The sequence below is a fragment of the Temnothorax curvispinosus genome, unplaced genomic scaffold, assembly GCF_003070985.1.
Source record: "Temnothorax curvispinosus isolate PA1 unplaced genomic scaffold, ASM307098v1 QBEX01006175.1, whole genome shotgun sequence".
In the NCBI taxonomy this organism is placed as follows: domain Eukaryota; kingdom Metazoa; phylum Arthropoda; class Insecta; order Hymenoptera; family Formicidae; genus Temnothorax; species Temnothorax curvispinosus.
The window spans coordinates 402,213-415,679 of NW_020215955.1; the positions used below are offsets into that span (position 1 = coordinate 402,213).

At 42.1% G+C, this 13,467-nt stretch overlaps 1 protein-coding gene across 1 annotated transcript in view; it reads right to left on the minus strand.

Moving 5' to 3' along the window:
• Nucleotides 1-2,549: 2,549 nt before the first annotated feature.
• Nucleotides 2,550-13,467, minus strand: part of LOC112455554 (homeobox protein B-H2) — a 30,172-nt gene continuing 19,254 nt past the window's right edge. Inside the window, exon 3 of the mRNA XM_025017562.1 lies at nucleotides 2,550-5,608. Coding sequence (XP_024873330.1) covers nucleotides 4,729-5,608 — 880 coding nt within the window. The 3' untranslated portion in view covers nucleotides 2,550-4,728. The remainder of the gene's footprint in view (nucleotides 5,609-13,467) is intronic.

Sequence of the window (13,467 nt, forward strand, 5' to 3'; positions counted from 1 at the left end):
ATCCATTGTTTATACATCTCACATTACTCTGGGTAATTAACTTTAATATTGCACTCACAATAGCTTGATAATTAAATTTAGAAGTTAAGTGCGTATACATCCTGAATTTCGTTTATCCTTTCTGATTATAAACTTTGCCGTATATTTATGTTCAGCGGAAATTGTAAAGCGAGGATAACGATGTAGCAAAACGATACACGAAACTCATCGAGGCCTAGCAAAGCTATACGTAATGCCGTAGAAAGTAAAGCTTTAATTGCTTCAAAGTTTCTACTTCGTAGCGCAAAATCATCATCATGTCATTAATAAAATTAGCCGTTATTAAGAAATATTTCGAGTAATGACTGTTTTGAGTTCCGTTATCACTCAAAAGATCGGAAAAAGTGTGTGAAAAGTTACTGATTGCGAACTAATTAATCATGTTAATTGATGAGTCCAGATGTGAAAGAATGCAAAAGATAAACTTTGCAATAGGATAATAGTGTTTGATGTTTTATTCAAACAAACGACTTGAAATTATTTAATTATCATGCTTGGAGGAGTCCAGAAGAAAGAGATATATAGATTACCAAAATTACTTACCGCTCAAGAGCAGATTGAAATTATTCTGGAACGACGATTATGCGTTCAGCTCGGTTTTCAAGAATTTGTAACTTTCACTTGTTTGAATCTAAGCTTCTCGAATAAAATGCGAGTTGCGCAAAATAATTTGACGCAATTTTACTCTAACAGTCGCAAAATGAGTGCGCATTCATTTAATCGCGAACGTTACAATATGCATCATCGCGTGAAAATGTCTCGAGAGCCTTGGGTCGTTTGTCTAAACGCCAATCTAGTCGACTTACATTATGGACGAAGTTGCAAATCGAACGTTAAACGAAAAGGCTCGGCGCTTTCGTGACAGCAATCTCGGCTCGGAACATCCCTTCGTCGGAACGTCGGAACGAAGCACCATATATTTCTTCTCGCGTGAACCAATCCAATTGCCTTTTATTATTTTTTCATAAACACTCCAATTACGCGATAAACGTTTTGTATATACGCTATCATATGATTATAATTTAATTAGAGAAAATAAAAATTTGATATTAAAGGAAAGAAATTTTGAGACGCGATGTTGAATTTCCAAGAAATATAAAACTTCTAATTGATCTAGTCCAAAACATTGTTAACGTTGACAAAAATAAATACAAAAAAAGATGGAATTTGTTTACAGTCACTCGATTTGAAATCACGGCACGAGGGAACGCGATTCGGCGCGACGGCTCTGAAAGAAAAACGCAAAACACGTTAAATTCAGTATAATATATTTTCCATATAATATAATAATTCTCGCTATACAGACATTATTTTACAAAGCATGGTTTTCATATATTCTAAGTACTTCTTGCTGCGTTACTTAGCTACTAAACGCGCCGTGCCGGTCGACGTCCGCCGGAGTATTCCCGGCGACGCATCAACTGCGTTTCCGCACGGGAGACCCTCTCGCACGTTGTACAGCCTAATTTTATACATTCATAATACTGGTATGTCCTTATCGAACGCGCCGCGTGTCGTGTCGTCGAAATATCGAAACACGTCGCGCTCTCGCCGGCGAAAGAGAAAAATCGCACGACGCTCGATCTCTCGAGAATGCGCCTCGCGTTCCGCTACGTATACTGAAATCTGAAAAATACTTTGAAATATCTCGTATCTCGTATCTTGGCTCAAGTCCTATGGACTCCGTCGGTCCTCGCGTATTTTCACTCCGTAACAGCCCGTGTCCGATCGCCCCATCTCTTCACATATTTACATGCTTTCGTAACTTCATCTACGCGCGGATGGTACATCCGGTATTTTATATTTACATGGCGCAGCTCATCTTTACATGAAGTTGAAAAGTCGCTCGTGTCGAACGAACCGACTCGCTGCTGCGAGAATCTCGTAGAAAAAAAAAACGTTCGATCGGTATAAAACTAAAAGTTTCCCGTAAGGAATACTTGGCGTTTCCATTTTGATCTCTTAGAAACACCGGCCGATTTAATCTCTCGATCGTACCGACGCGACGTGAGAATTGTCATTTAATTAGGTAGTTTACTTCTCAGATATACCGAGTTTTCCATTTGTTAATGTGTAATCCGTTCATGTCCAGTCTCATCGTAACTCCAGCAATTTTCAGCGTAAGATTCGGTATAATTCCGGCCTAAGGAGAATGGAAACGTTTCGCGCAATTGTTTCGCGAAGTAACGTGTAATCATTTGACGCAAACATCGCATCGTCATCGTCGTTTATCGTGTGAATCGCGTATCACCGTGTCGTTTAACGACAACAAGGACTTATACCAATGGTATGACGAGGATTTCTACCACACGTAATTCGTATCAAGAGACACGGTAGTGTCTCGCGCCAAGTACACGCGGAGCGAGACCGACCGTGACTCTTTTACGCGACGCGACGATTTGCGAGTACTCGAGATGTTGAGATCTCGATAACGAGTGAACGGATCAAGATCTAAGTAGGCTTGATCGATAGCTTGGGGTCGACTTGGGGGGGGGGTATTTCTTATAATATTTTCCGCTACGTGCCCTACGAGTGGAGATATTGCGACGCAAAGTCCAAATGTGAAAATTTTATCTTAAGTTTAACTTACAACGACCGATTCTCGTTACAATTAGCGCTCAAATTGTCGATTTTTTTCCTGGGAAAGAAGAAAATATGTCCGCCCCCGTTGTCGTTCGCAAATTACCGGTCGCCGGTGTCGGTGCAATTTTCGGGACCGTCACCGTCTCTTAGATCTCGTCGATATTAATTAAGCTGACCAATTCGTCCTATCCGAGGAATAGCGGTGGGCAAAATGCCGGTTTCGCTTCGCAGACACGACAACACCAGTTATTTGAATAGTTGAGACCCCCTTTTCTTCGCGTTCGATGCCGCGCCCCCTCCTGCACGGTCCTTTTTTGTCGTTTCGTGGCGACCGCGTGTAATTTCGTGTCATTTTAGATTTCTTCCCCCGCGGCCAAGTTCCCTCTAATGTCATATTAATTGTACATTCGCGTTCGTCCGCGATTGGCCCATTTCCTGGCGCGATTGTAACTTGTAACCGTTCTCGACACACGAAACCGTCCAATCGAGCCGGGTTCTCTAATCGGTATGGTTTTTTGTATCGTTGCTATGAACGGGTCGCGTTGGTCTGTACTGTGATGACATGAATGCGTGTGATAAATTTTAGAAGTCAAATTTTACTGTGGTCGTGAATATTGATTGGTTTCTTTGCAGATGAATAAGTCCTTTCAGTCTCGGCGTCAGAGGCGAAAATTTATAGAATTTTATTTAAAATTGTAAGATTAAAAGAATTGAATAGAAATTTTTGGCACACAGCGAAATAGTTATTTATTGATGGCGTGATAATATTCGCCTCTTACGTCATATTTTACAAGGAAACCATCGATCGATGTTTAAAAAACGTGCACGTAGTTATATCGCGGTGAAAATATAATTTAATCGTAAATATTAAAGAGACTTCGCAATAAAATTAATCAATATGTCCGAATGAAATAATTATCGCAGTGTAATTACCGATAATTATGATCAAAATAAAACTCGTGAAAGTAAATGATTGTTTTGTAAATTATAAAAATATTGGAAAACACAAATACCTTTCAAACGACGGACCAATCGCACGGATCCATGCGGGAAAGAGTGGAAAATGAAATAATAAATGGACAATGAATGAGTAATAATGAGTCCTCCGTATTTGTCCGGGGGATAATGTTTCGGTGAGGCATATAGGATTTTTACTTTCGTCCGCTCTCTACTCGCCGATCGTATCAACGTTGAATATATTGTTTCACCGTAACCCGCCATTCACTGAACGCTCAAATCACGAAGTTCGGTTAACCGCACGATATTTCCTGTTCGCTCTCATTATCTACAAAATCCCGGACGTCCCGTGCTATGTCACTTCCTGTTCTACCTCACGAAATCGGCCGCGCGCCCGCGCCGTGCCGTTTCGTTCGCATCTCATTTCGCCGATTTCGCTTTAGACCTCGCGAATCCCGGATCTCTTCACTCTGATTTCTACAGGTTTTAAAATGACTGCAAAAACGCGAAATAATCTCTATGTAGTCTCTCCTCGATGCTTACGTGCACCTCGATATATAGCTTTTTAAACAGTCTCGTTACCGGCTGCATTCGTTTCTTCGTTTGTATTTCGTGGTAGCTGCGTGGATCGATGTAAGTTGTTCAAGGATATATATAGTTTGTTCCTTCCAGGATTATATAAATATTATCGATCGATCTCCCAACAAATTCTCCATACGGGAATCGATTTGTTTATTTATGAACTGTTAATGCAATAGCTGCTGAAATTTGAGCGACTTCGTTATCTCGTTTGGAATTGACTGATTAATGCTAGCTAAGTGAATTCGATTTTAATTATCCCTGTCAGCTTCTCGTAATGAGTTATCGCATCAATCAGTACTTTCAAGCTTGCCCGTACGTTTAGCTGCCCGATTCATACCAGAGCATTTTCAGAAGGATCACGTTCCCTTTGACCGTCTCACTAATTTCTGATGTCAATTCTTCGTTCGCCGTTCATTCATTTATGCCGAAGTGATCATCGTAAGGAAATCACTCCATTTCACATGGCATTTCGTTTCCTAATTATCCTGCAGGATAATATACTCCCTTGTCTTCCCTCTCGTACAAAACTGCCGATGTGCCACCGTCGGTACCAGGAATCTCCATGTCCTAGATGTCATGTATGCTTTCTTCGTCACTGTCAGCCCTCACACTTCGAGGACTGTCCTCCCTCTGCACGGGTGATCTATCCTGGCTCTGACTTCTGTCACGCTGTCGCGTTCGATTCATACTTTCCCGTCCGTCCACTATTTCCGGACTGTCTCTGTAATAATTGTTCAGGTTCGGTAAGTTCGAGCCGGTCGCGAGGGGTCCGAGAGGGTTGCTGGGACCCGCCTGGATCATCGAGGGATAAGACCTAACGTCCTTCCTCAGGGGCGACCTGTCCCTGGAGTCCGGGCTCTTGCTGCTCCTCTCTTGCTTCCTCGACCTTTCCATATTCTCCCTTCCCTCCATCAATTCCGGGCTGCCTCTGTAGTAGTTGTTCATGTTGGAAAGATTGGAGGTCGTCAAGGTGCCGAGAGGATTACTAGGACCCGCCTGCATCATCTGCAGCGGATACAGTCTCGCCGGTTTTCTGGTTGGCGACCTGTCCCTCGACTCTGGGCTCTTGCTCCTGTCCCTTTTCCTCGAGGACTCCCGACCGTCGGCCATCTCCGGGCTGTCCCTATAGTAGTTGCTGAGGGTCGACAGGCTGGAGCTCGCAGTCAAGGAGCCGAGGGGATTGCTCGGCCCCGCCAGGATCATGGGCGGATACAGGCGATAGGGAAGCGGTTTCTGTAGAGTCGCCGCCGCCGCCGATGATGGCTGATAGAAGAATCCGTTCGCGGGTAACGCGTGCGCGCTGGGATACTGCCAGTAACGTCCTGCGGCAGGATGCGCGGGGATCGTCGCGGTGCTGCCGCTGTACAGATGTTGGAAGGCGGCAACGGCGAAATTGTTTTCGGCCATGATCTCGAAACCCACGATCGTTTGTCGCTTCCATTTCGTTCTGCAAGTACAAAGAAAGCGAGCACGTGAGTAACAATGATTCCGCGCGGAAGTCCTTGCGATTTATTTGCACCAAAGTTCTCATTTCAAAACCGAATTATAAAGATTTCTTTAAAATAGAGTATCATTAACGCATATTAATGTGACGCATAATTTCTGTGTTAAATACAAATTCGACAAAATTGATATTATATTATAAAAATAGACCAATCATATGATACGAAAATTATACGATAATAAATGAATATATATATAGAATAATTTACGAACATTGATATTTTTTTAAATTATTCTGGTATATAGGTATGTGCCCGTATATGTAAGACGCGCGTTGGCACTAAAAAAGTATCATAAAATCCGCTGACTTGTTTAGTATTTTGATGAAGGCTATACGTCGGTAATGACCAGCGATAAAAAAAAGTGGCTCGACTATTCAAGATATTTACATCGGAGCGATCGTTATTCTTATAACGTAATATCGGCAAAATGGATCTAAGTTCGGCCTGCCAATGTCAAACGGGCCCGCGCGAGCCGCGATATCGCGATACGAGCTTGATAGCCGGAAGCACGTGCGAGCATAGCGTAGTTCCACGGTAGTTTTCCAGATTCTAACGGCGAACGATAAGATCCATTCCAAGTATTTCAGCTGTTCGTTCGTTCCTTCGTTCGCAGCGCGGCGAAGTTTCGACTGGCATAAGGATCGACTGGTGGCTTTCGAGGCCACCGCCACCCGAAGCAATCACGGGCTTTCTGCAATTTCTCCCTGGGACCGGCCCCTTCCCTCCCTCGCAGTGCCCTCCCTCTTCACCCTCCTCACGTATGTAAATCTCGATCTGGGACAATTACGCTAAAACGGGGTGGCGTGCCGCCAAGTGGTTACGTTGGCCACACTACCGGGAGCTTATTATACTAACAAATAGCCCGTGGAGTTTCAGTGCCTAATCATCGCGTATCATGGCACGCACACATATATACGCACGAATACGTGTGTACACATATATATACACGTTACAGATACATATACCTGAGCCGCACCTGCGAACGTAAAAGCGCCCTTAGACGCGCGCGAGACAGAGATATATCAACAGGCCGTGGTCTCGGGGAGGAGGTTGATACCGTGTAACGGGAACGAAATGAACGCTATGAAACACGAAGGGAGACACGAGGCAAAATTCCCTGCCCAAGGCCGTATTAACCGAACATTATTGCTCGGTAACACTGCAAATCATACTGCGAAAATGACGATACTTTCCACAGAATCAAAACGCGAATTACATTCGCGCGATCGGTTGTACAGTGAAAAAGATTACGCCCAACGGCATCTTCGAATAGCGTGCATGAAACGCGTACAGTTGCGGTTTGGATAATAAAAAAGGAGTGTAATATGTATGTCAGAAAACAGGATAGAAAGAAAATGATACATGGTGTCATCGTGTAAACATATAGAAAGAGAAATGTTTAATTATTCGAGCAATTACGAAGTTATTGATAAGGAATATTTCGTTAATTTATAAAGTCAACTTCTGAGAATATATAAGCGTCAATTTTTGTTGACGCTTAAGATTTATGAATAAGACGAAAGTGAAGAAGGAAAATGTGAGATCTGGGAGGTATCAACATTTCATCGAACTTGTAACCTTCGTATAATAATCGAAAACGTTATGAACTTTTTTTCGTTTGATAAACACGATATGAGAACACGTGCTCACGCGATTAGGGGAACTCGCCCTTCATAAGAGAAATATATTAAAGTGCCGCGTCGAGCGGCTTAATATGAAATGAGGCGGATAAGACAGAGAAAAATGTACGTAAAGAGAAAACAACTGTGAAGGGCTATTATATTACATGAACCAACCTGCCATAACGTTCATGAATAATATCAAGAAAATTACAACCCTTCCGTGGCAGCGAGGCGTGAATTACATCCGACATTCTTGCTCGATAAATGCAAGTAGTTTTTGCCACCCCCGCTACCGTCGCCCTTCGAAAAAAAAATATACCTATATATGTATATGTACATGCTGCCCTTGTCGTACTCCATGGCTCTCTCTTGTAATTCAACTATTATAATTATGATATACAAGTGTGTTATTGCGAGACTGTTAATCAATGCAAGATTCTTCGAATATTAGGGAATGGTATCCGCTGCATGATTATCTAAATACTTCAATTTGAATCGGAATGGAAAGCCGTCGATATAAACTTAATTTCCATCACAAATAGTTGGAGAGACAACAAATTTTCCGCGAAATGCACAATTTCGCGGAAAATTTGATTAAAATAATTAACATTTTTAGAAGTAATCGGTAATTATCCGCATAGTTTTATTGACCTCACTATCTAGTCAAATGTCGAAAATTTCGTCGACGAGCTACATTGCACCCTCGAGATTTCTGGGGGTTGTTTTTATTCATGATAATAAATCAGACCAACTTTGTCTCGATAAAAATTCGACGATTCGCACGAAATTCAGGTGATAATTAACGAGCACCACCGACGCGTACATTTGTTACAGTTCTTTTTTTAGTTAAAATTGCGGCCGCAATAAAAAAAAAGATCGTACCTTTGAAACTGCGAATGTTACAGGGTAATAGCCGCGAGGAGAGGAGGGTGGAGTGGGGTGCACTTGGTGGTCGGAGTAATTAATAATCAAGAGATCCGCGCCTGGCAAGGGACAAAGCGGCTTTAACGGATATGCAGCTCGCACGGAAAATTCGACAATTAATATATTTCGTGGGGTGCGAACCCTCCCCTTTCTCCCTCTCTTGTTCTCTCGCGATTCTGTGCTGATGTATAGTCGCGAATGTGGGCCACAATCTCGCTATCTCTCTCTCCCTTCCCCCTCTCATCCTCTCTCGATATGGCTCTGCTCGCCCTTTTGTGACGGGTTGCGATAGGGGAGGTTGCAGTAAAATCGTTCATGAATTTTAAACAGGCACCTCTGAATCGAGCTACGATCATTTCTCATTTTTCTGCCGGCACGTCGGAGGCGCAAGAAGGACGAGCGTGTCCGAACGCGAGAATCAGAGAGAAAGAGAGAAAGAGAGAGAGAGAGAGAAAGGGAGAAAGAGTGACGGTGACAGACAGCGCCGAGAACCGCTCGTGCGATTATATGATGAGTAATGTTTTTTAATTCCCCCACTTTCGGCTGGGGTTGGCCAGCGATTTTCGAGTGCAGCCACTCTAAAACACCCTTAATTGCCCGTTGGCTTTTTATAGTCGTCCGCTAGGAGCTAGGGGGCCGGAAGTAACCGGGGGACTCGAAGGGGGAGAGACGGGAAGAAAGAAGGAGAAGAGTCATTGATTTATCGCTTCTGAGGTGCTCGAGGGGGCTGCTTGATCTCGCTCGACTGAAACGAGAAAAGAGGATGAGAAAAGGGTTGGAGATTAGCGAAGAAAGTGTAACGATCGCTTCCATCACGCTTCCATCCTAATGATCGTGCAGTTCCTCAGATCGTGGCTACGTTGGAAAAAGTTCTCGTCCTTTCTTACGACGACAAACTCCTGAAAATCGATCGCATCGCTTCGATTGACGCCTTCCTCGTCGTCATTGTTGGGTGTCAAAGTAACGCGTTGCTTAGAAATCTTAGGGTAACTTATACGACACCCCTCGTGCGACCGGAAACGTTCAATGCGTCCGAGTTACGAGCGTCAATCGACTCGAAAATTAATGTCGCAGTGCTTGAGAAATTATTATTTTTCTCTTTTTTTTTATTCGATCGTATTTTAATATTTACTATTTAATGATGACGAAAATCGTAACTGTAATATTAATAATATCATTTTTATTCTTCAACTTTGTCTTCAGTGGCGAACGTTTTAGGAATTATAAATCCGAAATTTAATTATTTACTGACATTTTTCAAGCACGCAACGAGGTAAGCTTGACGATTAGCGAGTCGAAAAGCGATAAACGCGACTCGCCGAAGACGAATATCAGGAACGTCCAGCTGTAACAGCCAGAGGCGAAAAAATGGCACGTCGGTAAGAAGAACAGGGCGAAAACTAAGGGGAGAGTTAATGCATTTATAATGGTAGCTGGGTCTGTTCGCTACTTTTGCGGTTACATGCCCGTGCGACACTAATGTCCTGAAGCCGCTAGGGCGCTTTGTTGTAATAATGGTGACAGCGAGACCGAGAAAAAGAAAGAGAGGGAGAGAGATGGTGGAGAGAGAAAGGGTAACATATTTTCAAATTATTATTCGCCTCAATGATTACGAGACACATGTTTCACAACGTATAGCTTGTCCGAAATTGCATTGATATTCAGAGAAAGACAGAACGATTATTATTGACACATGGTACGATTACAACACAGTTACTAATGCGGTTTTCTGTATATAACGCTTTTTACTAATAAATTTTAAGATATGTAATTTTAACATATGTATAATAAATTCTTTCATGTTTAACGTTTCGTGTTAAATTAAAATAAAACTAATGAAACTTAATTACGTTTCCCACACAGCACAGGATATTTTGAGGGGCATTTGTGCATCCGCTGGATATCCACCGGATATTAAATATCCACTGGATATCCACCGGTTATTGAGATATCCCACTTTATCTGTAGGACGTCCCTCAGATAAAGTGTGCTGTGTGGGTTAGAATTTCACTCTTTTAATTCTGGCATCCATTATATTCATTGTAAATTTTAAATTAAAAATTTATAGTTTAAATTTATAGTTTAAAGTATAAATTTCATTATAAACATTAATCTTTTTATTGTTGTTTGCAATACATTTGAAAAAGTATATGCTGTCATGCATCTTAATTATAAAATATAAATTATAAAAATTAGGCCATCTAGAAAATTATTCATAGTTAAATATAAAATTTGTTTCTACTGGTGTGTATCAAAATTAAAAACCTCCTCTTAAATAGTTTAATTATAATCTTCACAAATTAAATTTATTTTTTTTTAAAGATTGTGAGAATCTCGATAAATCTTAAATTCAATATTCAAATTTAGAGATTTATCAGTTATTGCCCAAATTGGCACTTTTTTCCTTCTTTATATCAAATTTTAAGTAAATAGATTTTATGGCATATAAGTATGATAAGAACGGTGGAACCATCGCAAATTACTTTTCCCACATTGCAGAATTACAAAAAGCTGTGACCTCATTTTGAACAAAAACTCGCGGCGATGTTAATTAAACCCGCCGATTAAGCGTCCCGCGGGGTAAAAAGAGTTAATCAGGTGATTATATCCAAGCTAAGAGGAGGGCCGACAAATGCGCATGCAAATACGTCGTTACCGGGTATGCCCGACTGTTATCGCGCGCCATCCGATTAGCCCCGTTTTTCTAGCTATTTCGTGAAATTCCGCGGCGACCCAAAGGGGCACGGAATCGCGCACGAAATCACGGAGCCTGCCGTGACGCAAGTCGCGATCGAAACGAGCGCATTTGACATAAGTACCCGCGAAATCAAGGCGACCCGTTATGAAGCGGTTTACCGGAGGCGTGGGAAGCCCGCGTTGTTCTTCCGGTGCGCCGCGGCAGAAGAGGTGGATCCCCCCTCCCCCTTGAGAGAAGCGAATTCTCACGATCGCGACGTATGTAACGCGCCGGCGATGTCGTCACATCGTGACGACGCAATGTCATAATGCCATCGTCGGGAAATATCGTCGTTGAAAAGTCATGTTCGGACGCGTTTCGAGCATCAGGAAGACGTTATTACCTTAACAATATTGCATAAGAACGCTATTATTTTTATTTCTTTTTCTCTTCCAAGTATAATATTAAAATATTTTATCCAAGTCTTCTATATAAGACTAAAAATTTTCCAAGGCAAATAACATTCAATAGAATGTCAGAAAATATATTCGAAGAAATCGTCAAGAATCAAGCTCGAAACACATCCGAGACACGAGGTACTTCAAGATCATTAAGCACACGGTGCTTAATTCGATTGTTCGTGCATGAGTCGAAGAGAAATGCTATTTGTGTCGCGTCAGATTTATCGCTCGTATATCAGTATTAAACTCTAGCATAAATGTCACCGGAGTATAAAACGCGAAAATAATTCTCCTTTATTTTTAGTGGTTTTAATTGGCAGGGAATGTTATCACGCGCAGGGATGGTATTCCCCACGATCGTTCGTCATTCCTCTTTTCGCGCGCATTTCGACGCTGTTACAGACTCTATATATGCATTTGCATTTTTCCCAAATATGGATTATCGTTTCTCCAGTCAAGTGCGTAGCAAAATACCGCTGCGCGCGCAGCGTTTACGGTGTAGTACTTGATGGCACGTATAACGAGCGCAAAACCGTGTGAAGGATTCAGCCTTCGCATCCCCCTTCGCCGTCGCGATCAAGTCCACGCGATGCAGTTTCTTCGGTTCGCGTAGTTTGCGCGCGTATACAAGTTGCGCGCTCTGGTCTCCCGAGGATTCTCTCAGTACCACGCGCGCGAGTCTCTCCGCGGGATAAGAGCTACGTCGCCAACCTAATTTCTTTCACACGTTCGAGGGGAGCATTAGCGCGGTTGCGCTCGTGCTTCGTGCTCGAAACTCGTGCCCGGCAAATAAATCACAGTTAAGCTACAGCAGTCACATCGCACACGATAGAGCGTAATTTTAAGCTCGAATGAGTTTTCTCTCTCTCGAGCCATTCTGTTTGGCTTTAATGGAGTCACGTTTGCTTATTATACCGTAAAAAAATATCGAGCGACGAATATCTCATTACTCGAAAGCAATGCCACGTTCTACATATAAACGTATTAAATGCAAACTTTCGTTAAATTATTCTACGTTCTTTTTTTTTCTTCTGTATAATTCTTTCTGTGCTTCATATCTTTTTCTATAGCGTGACATGTGTATCTGCTAATTGTAAAAGCGTACATTGAGTTTACGCGATAGCGCGAAAAACGCGTGCGACATAGGTGCGTGGTTGTGGTTTTATAAAAAAAAAGAAACAAAATTTGAGCTACCGTACAATACTTTAGAATTACGAGTCACGTCCTGAGGGCAGGATCCTCTCTCTCGCAGGACGTGCAAAAGATAAAACAGCATATGTGGAGGCCGTAAGCGCATATGCGTGAGTGCAACAAGGCAGACGGCGACATAATGCAAATAATACCACCAACTAAAATTGCACCTTTTCCTTTAAAGTTCTTTGTAATATTCCATCTTCGAAACAGTACAAAAAATCTTTCAGGAATTGTATCTTAAACTTTAATATCTTATTTTAATAAATATGCCAAACAGAAAAAATATTGCACCTTTTTGGCATGTTTTTTTACGAAATTATGTTTTGTTATTTACAAAATTACGTTTTTTTTTTATTTGCGAAATTATAATTTTTCCAAAGAAATACTGTTAGCTTTTCTACAACGACAGTTAGATATGTCTCTAATCATATCGGCAAATAATAAATATTTATTAAGACACAGTTATAATACACGACCAGAAGAAATCAACGTGTATTAAAGTAACGGATTAAAGTCGCTAATCACGCAAAGTGACAGTGATACTCGCCGTTAATTTTCCGTAGATACACAAGACGCAATCTCCGAACGTATAAAATCTCCGGCGTGAATTACGAAGTGGCATAGACGCGCGCGGGTCCCATGACATTTCATTAAAATGCACTTTGCGAGCTGAGCTTGGCGCACTGATATTAAAGATCGAGAGGCGCACGCTTCGTCAACGTTAACACATACGTACTGCACGCTACTTGCGTGGCTCGCTTATGGCCGGGCACGTAATTAGTCGATAAGTAGAGACGATTTGCCGCGAGTAACGTAACGAGTCCTAATGACTTCTAAACAACTAAATGACCGAGCGGGTTCGGTGTATGCGCGGCGCGCCGTACGCAGCGTGCCGCGGAAAAGCGAGGAGCGTATCGCTTATC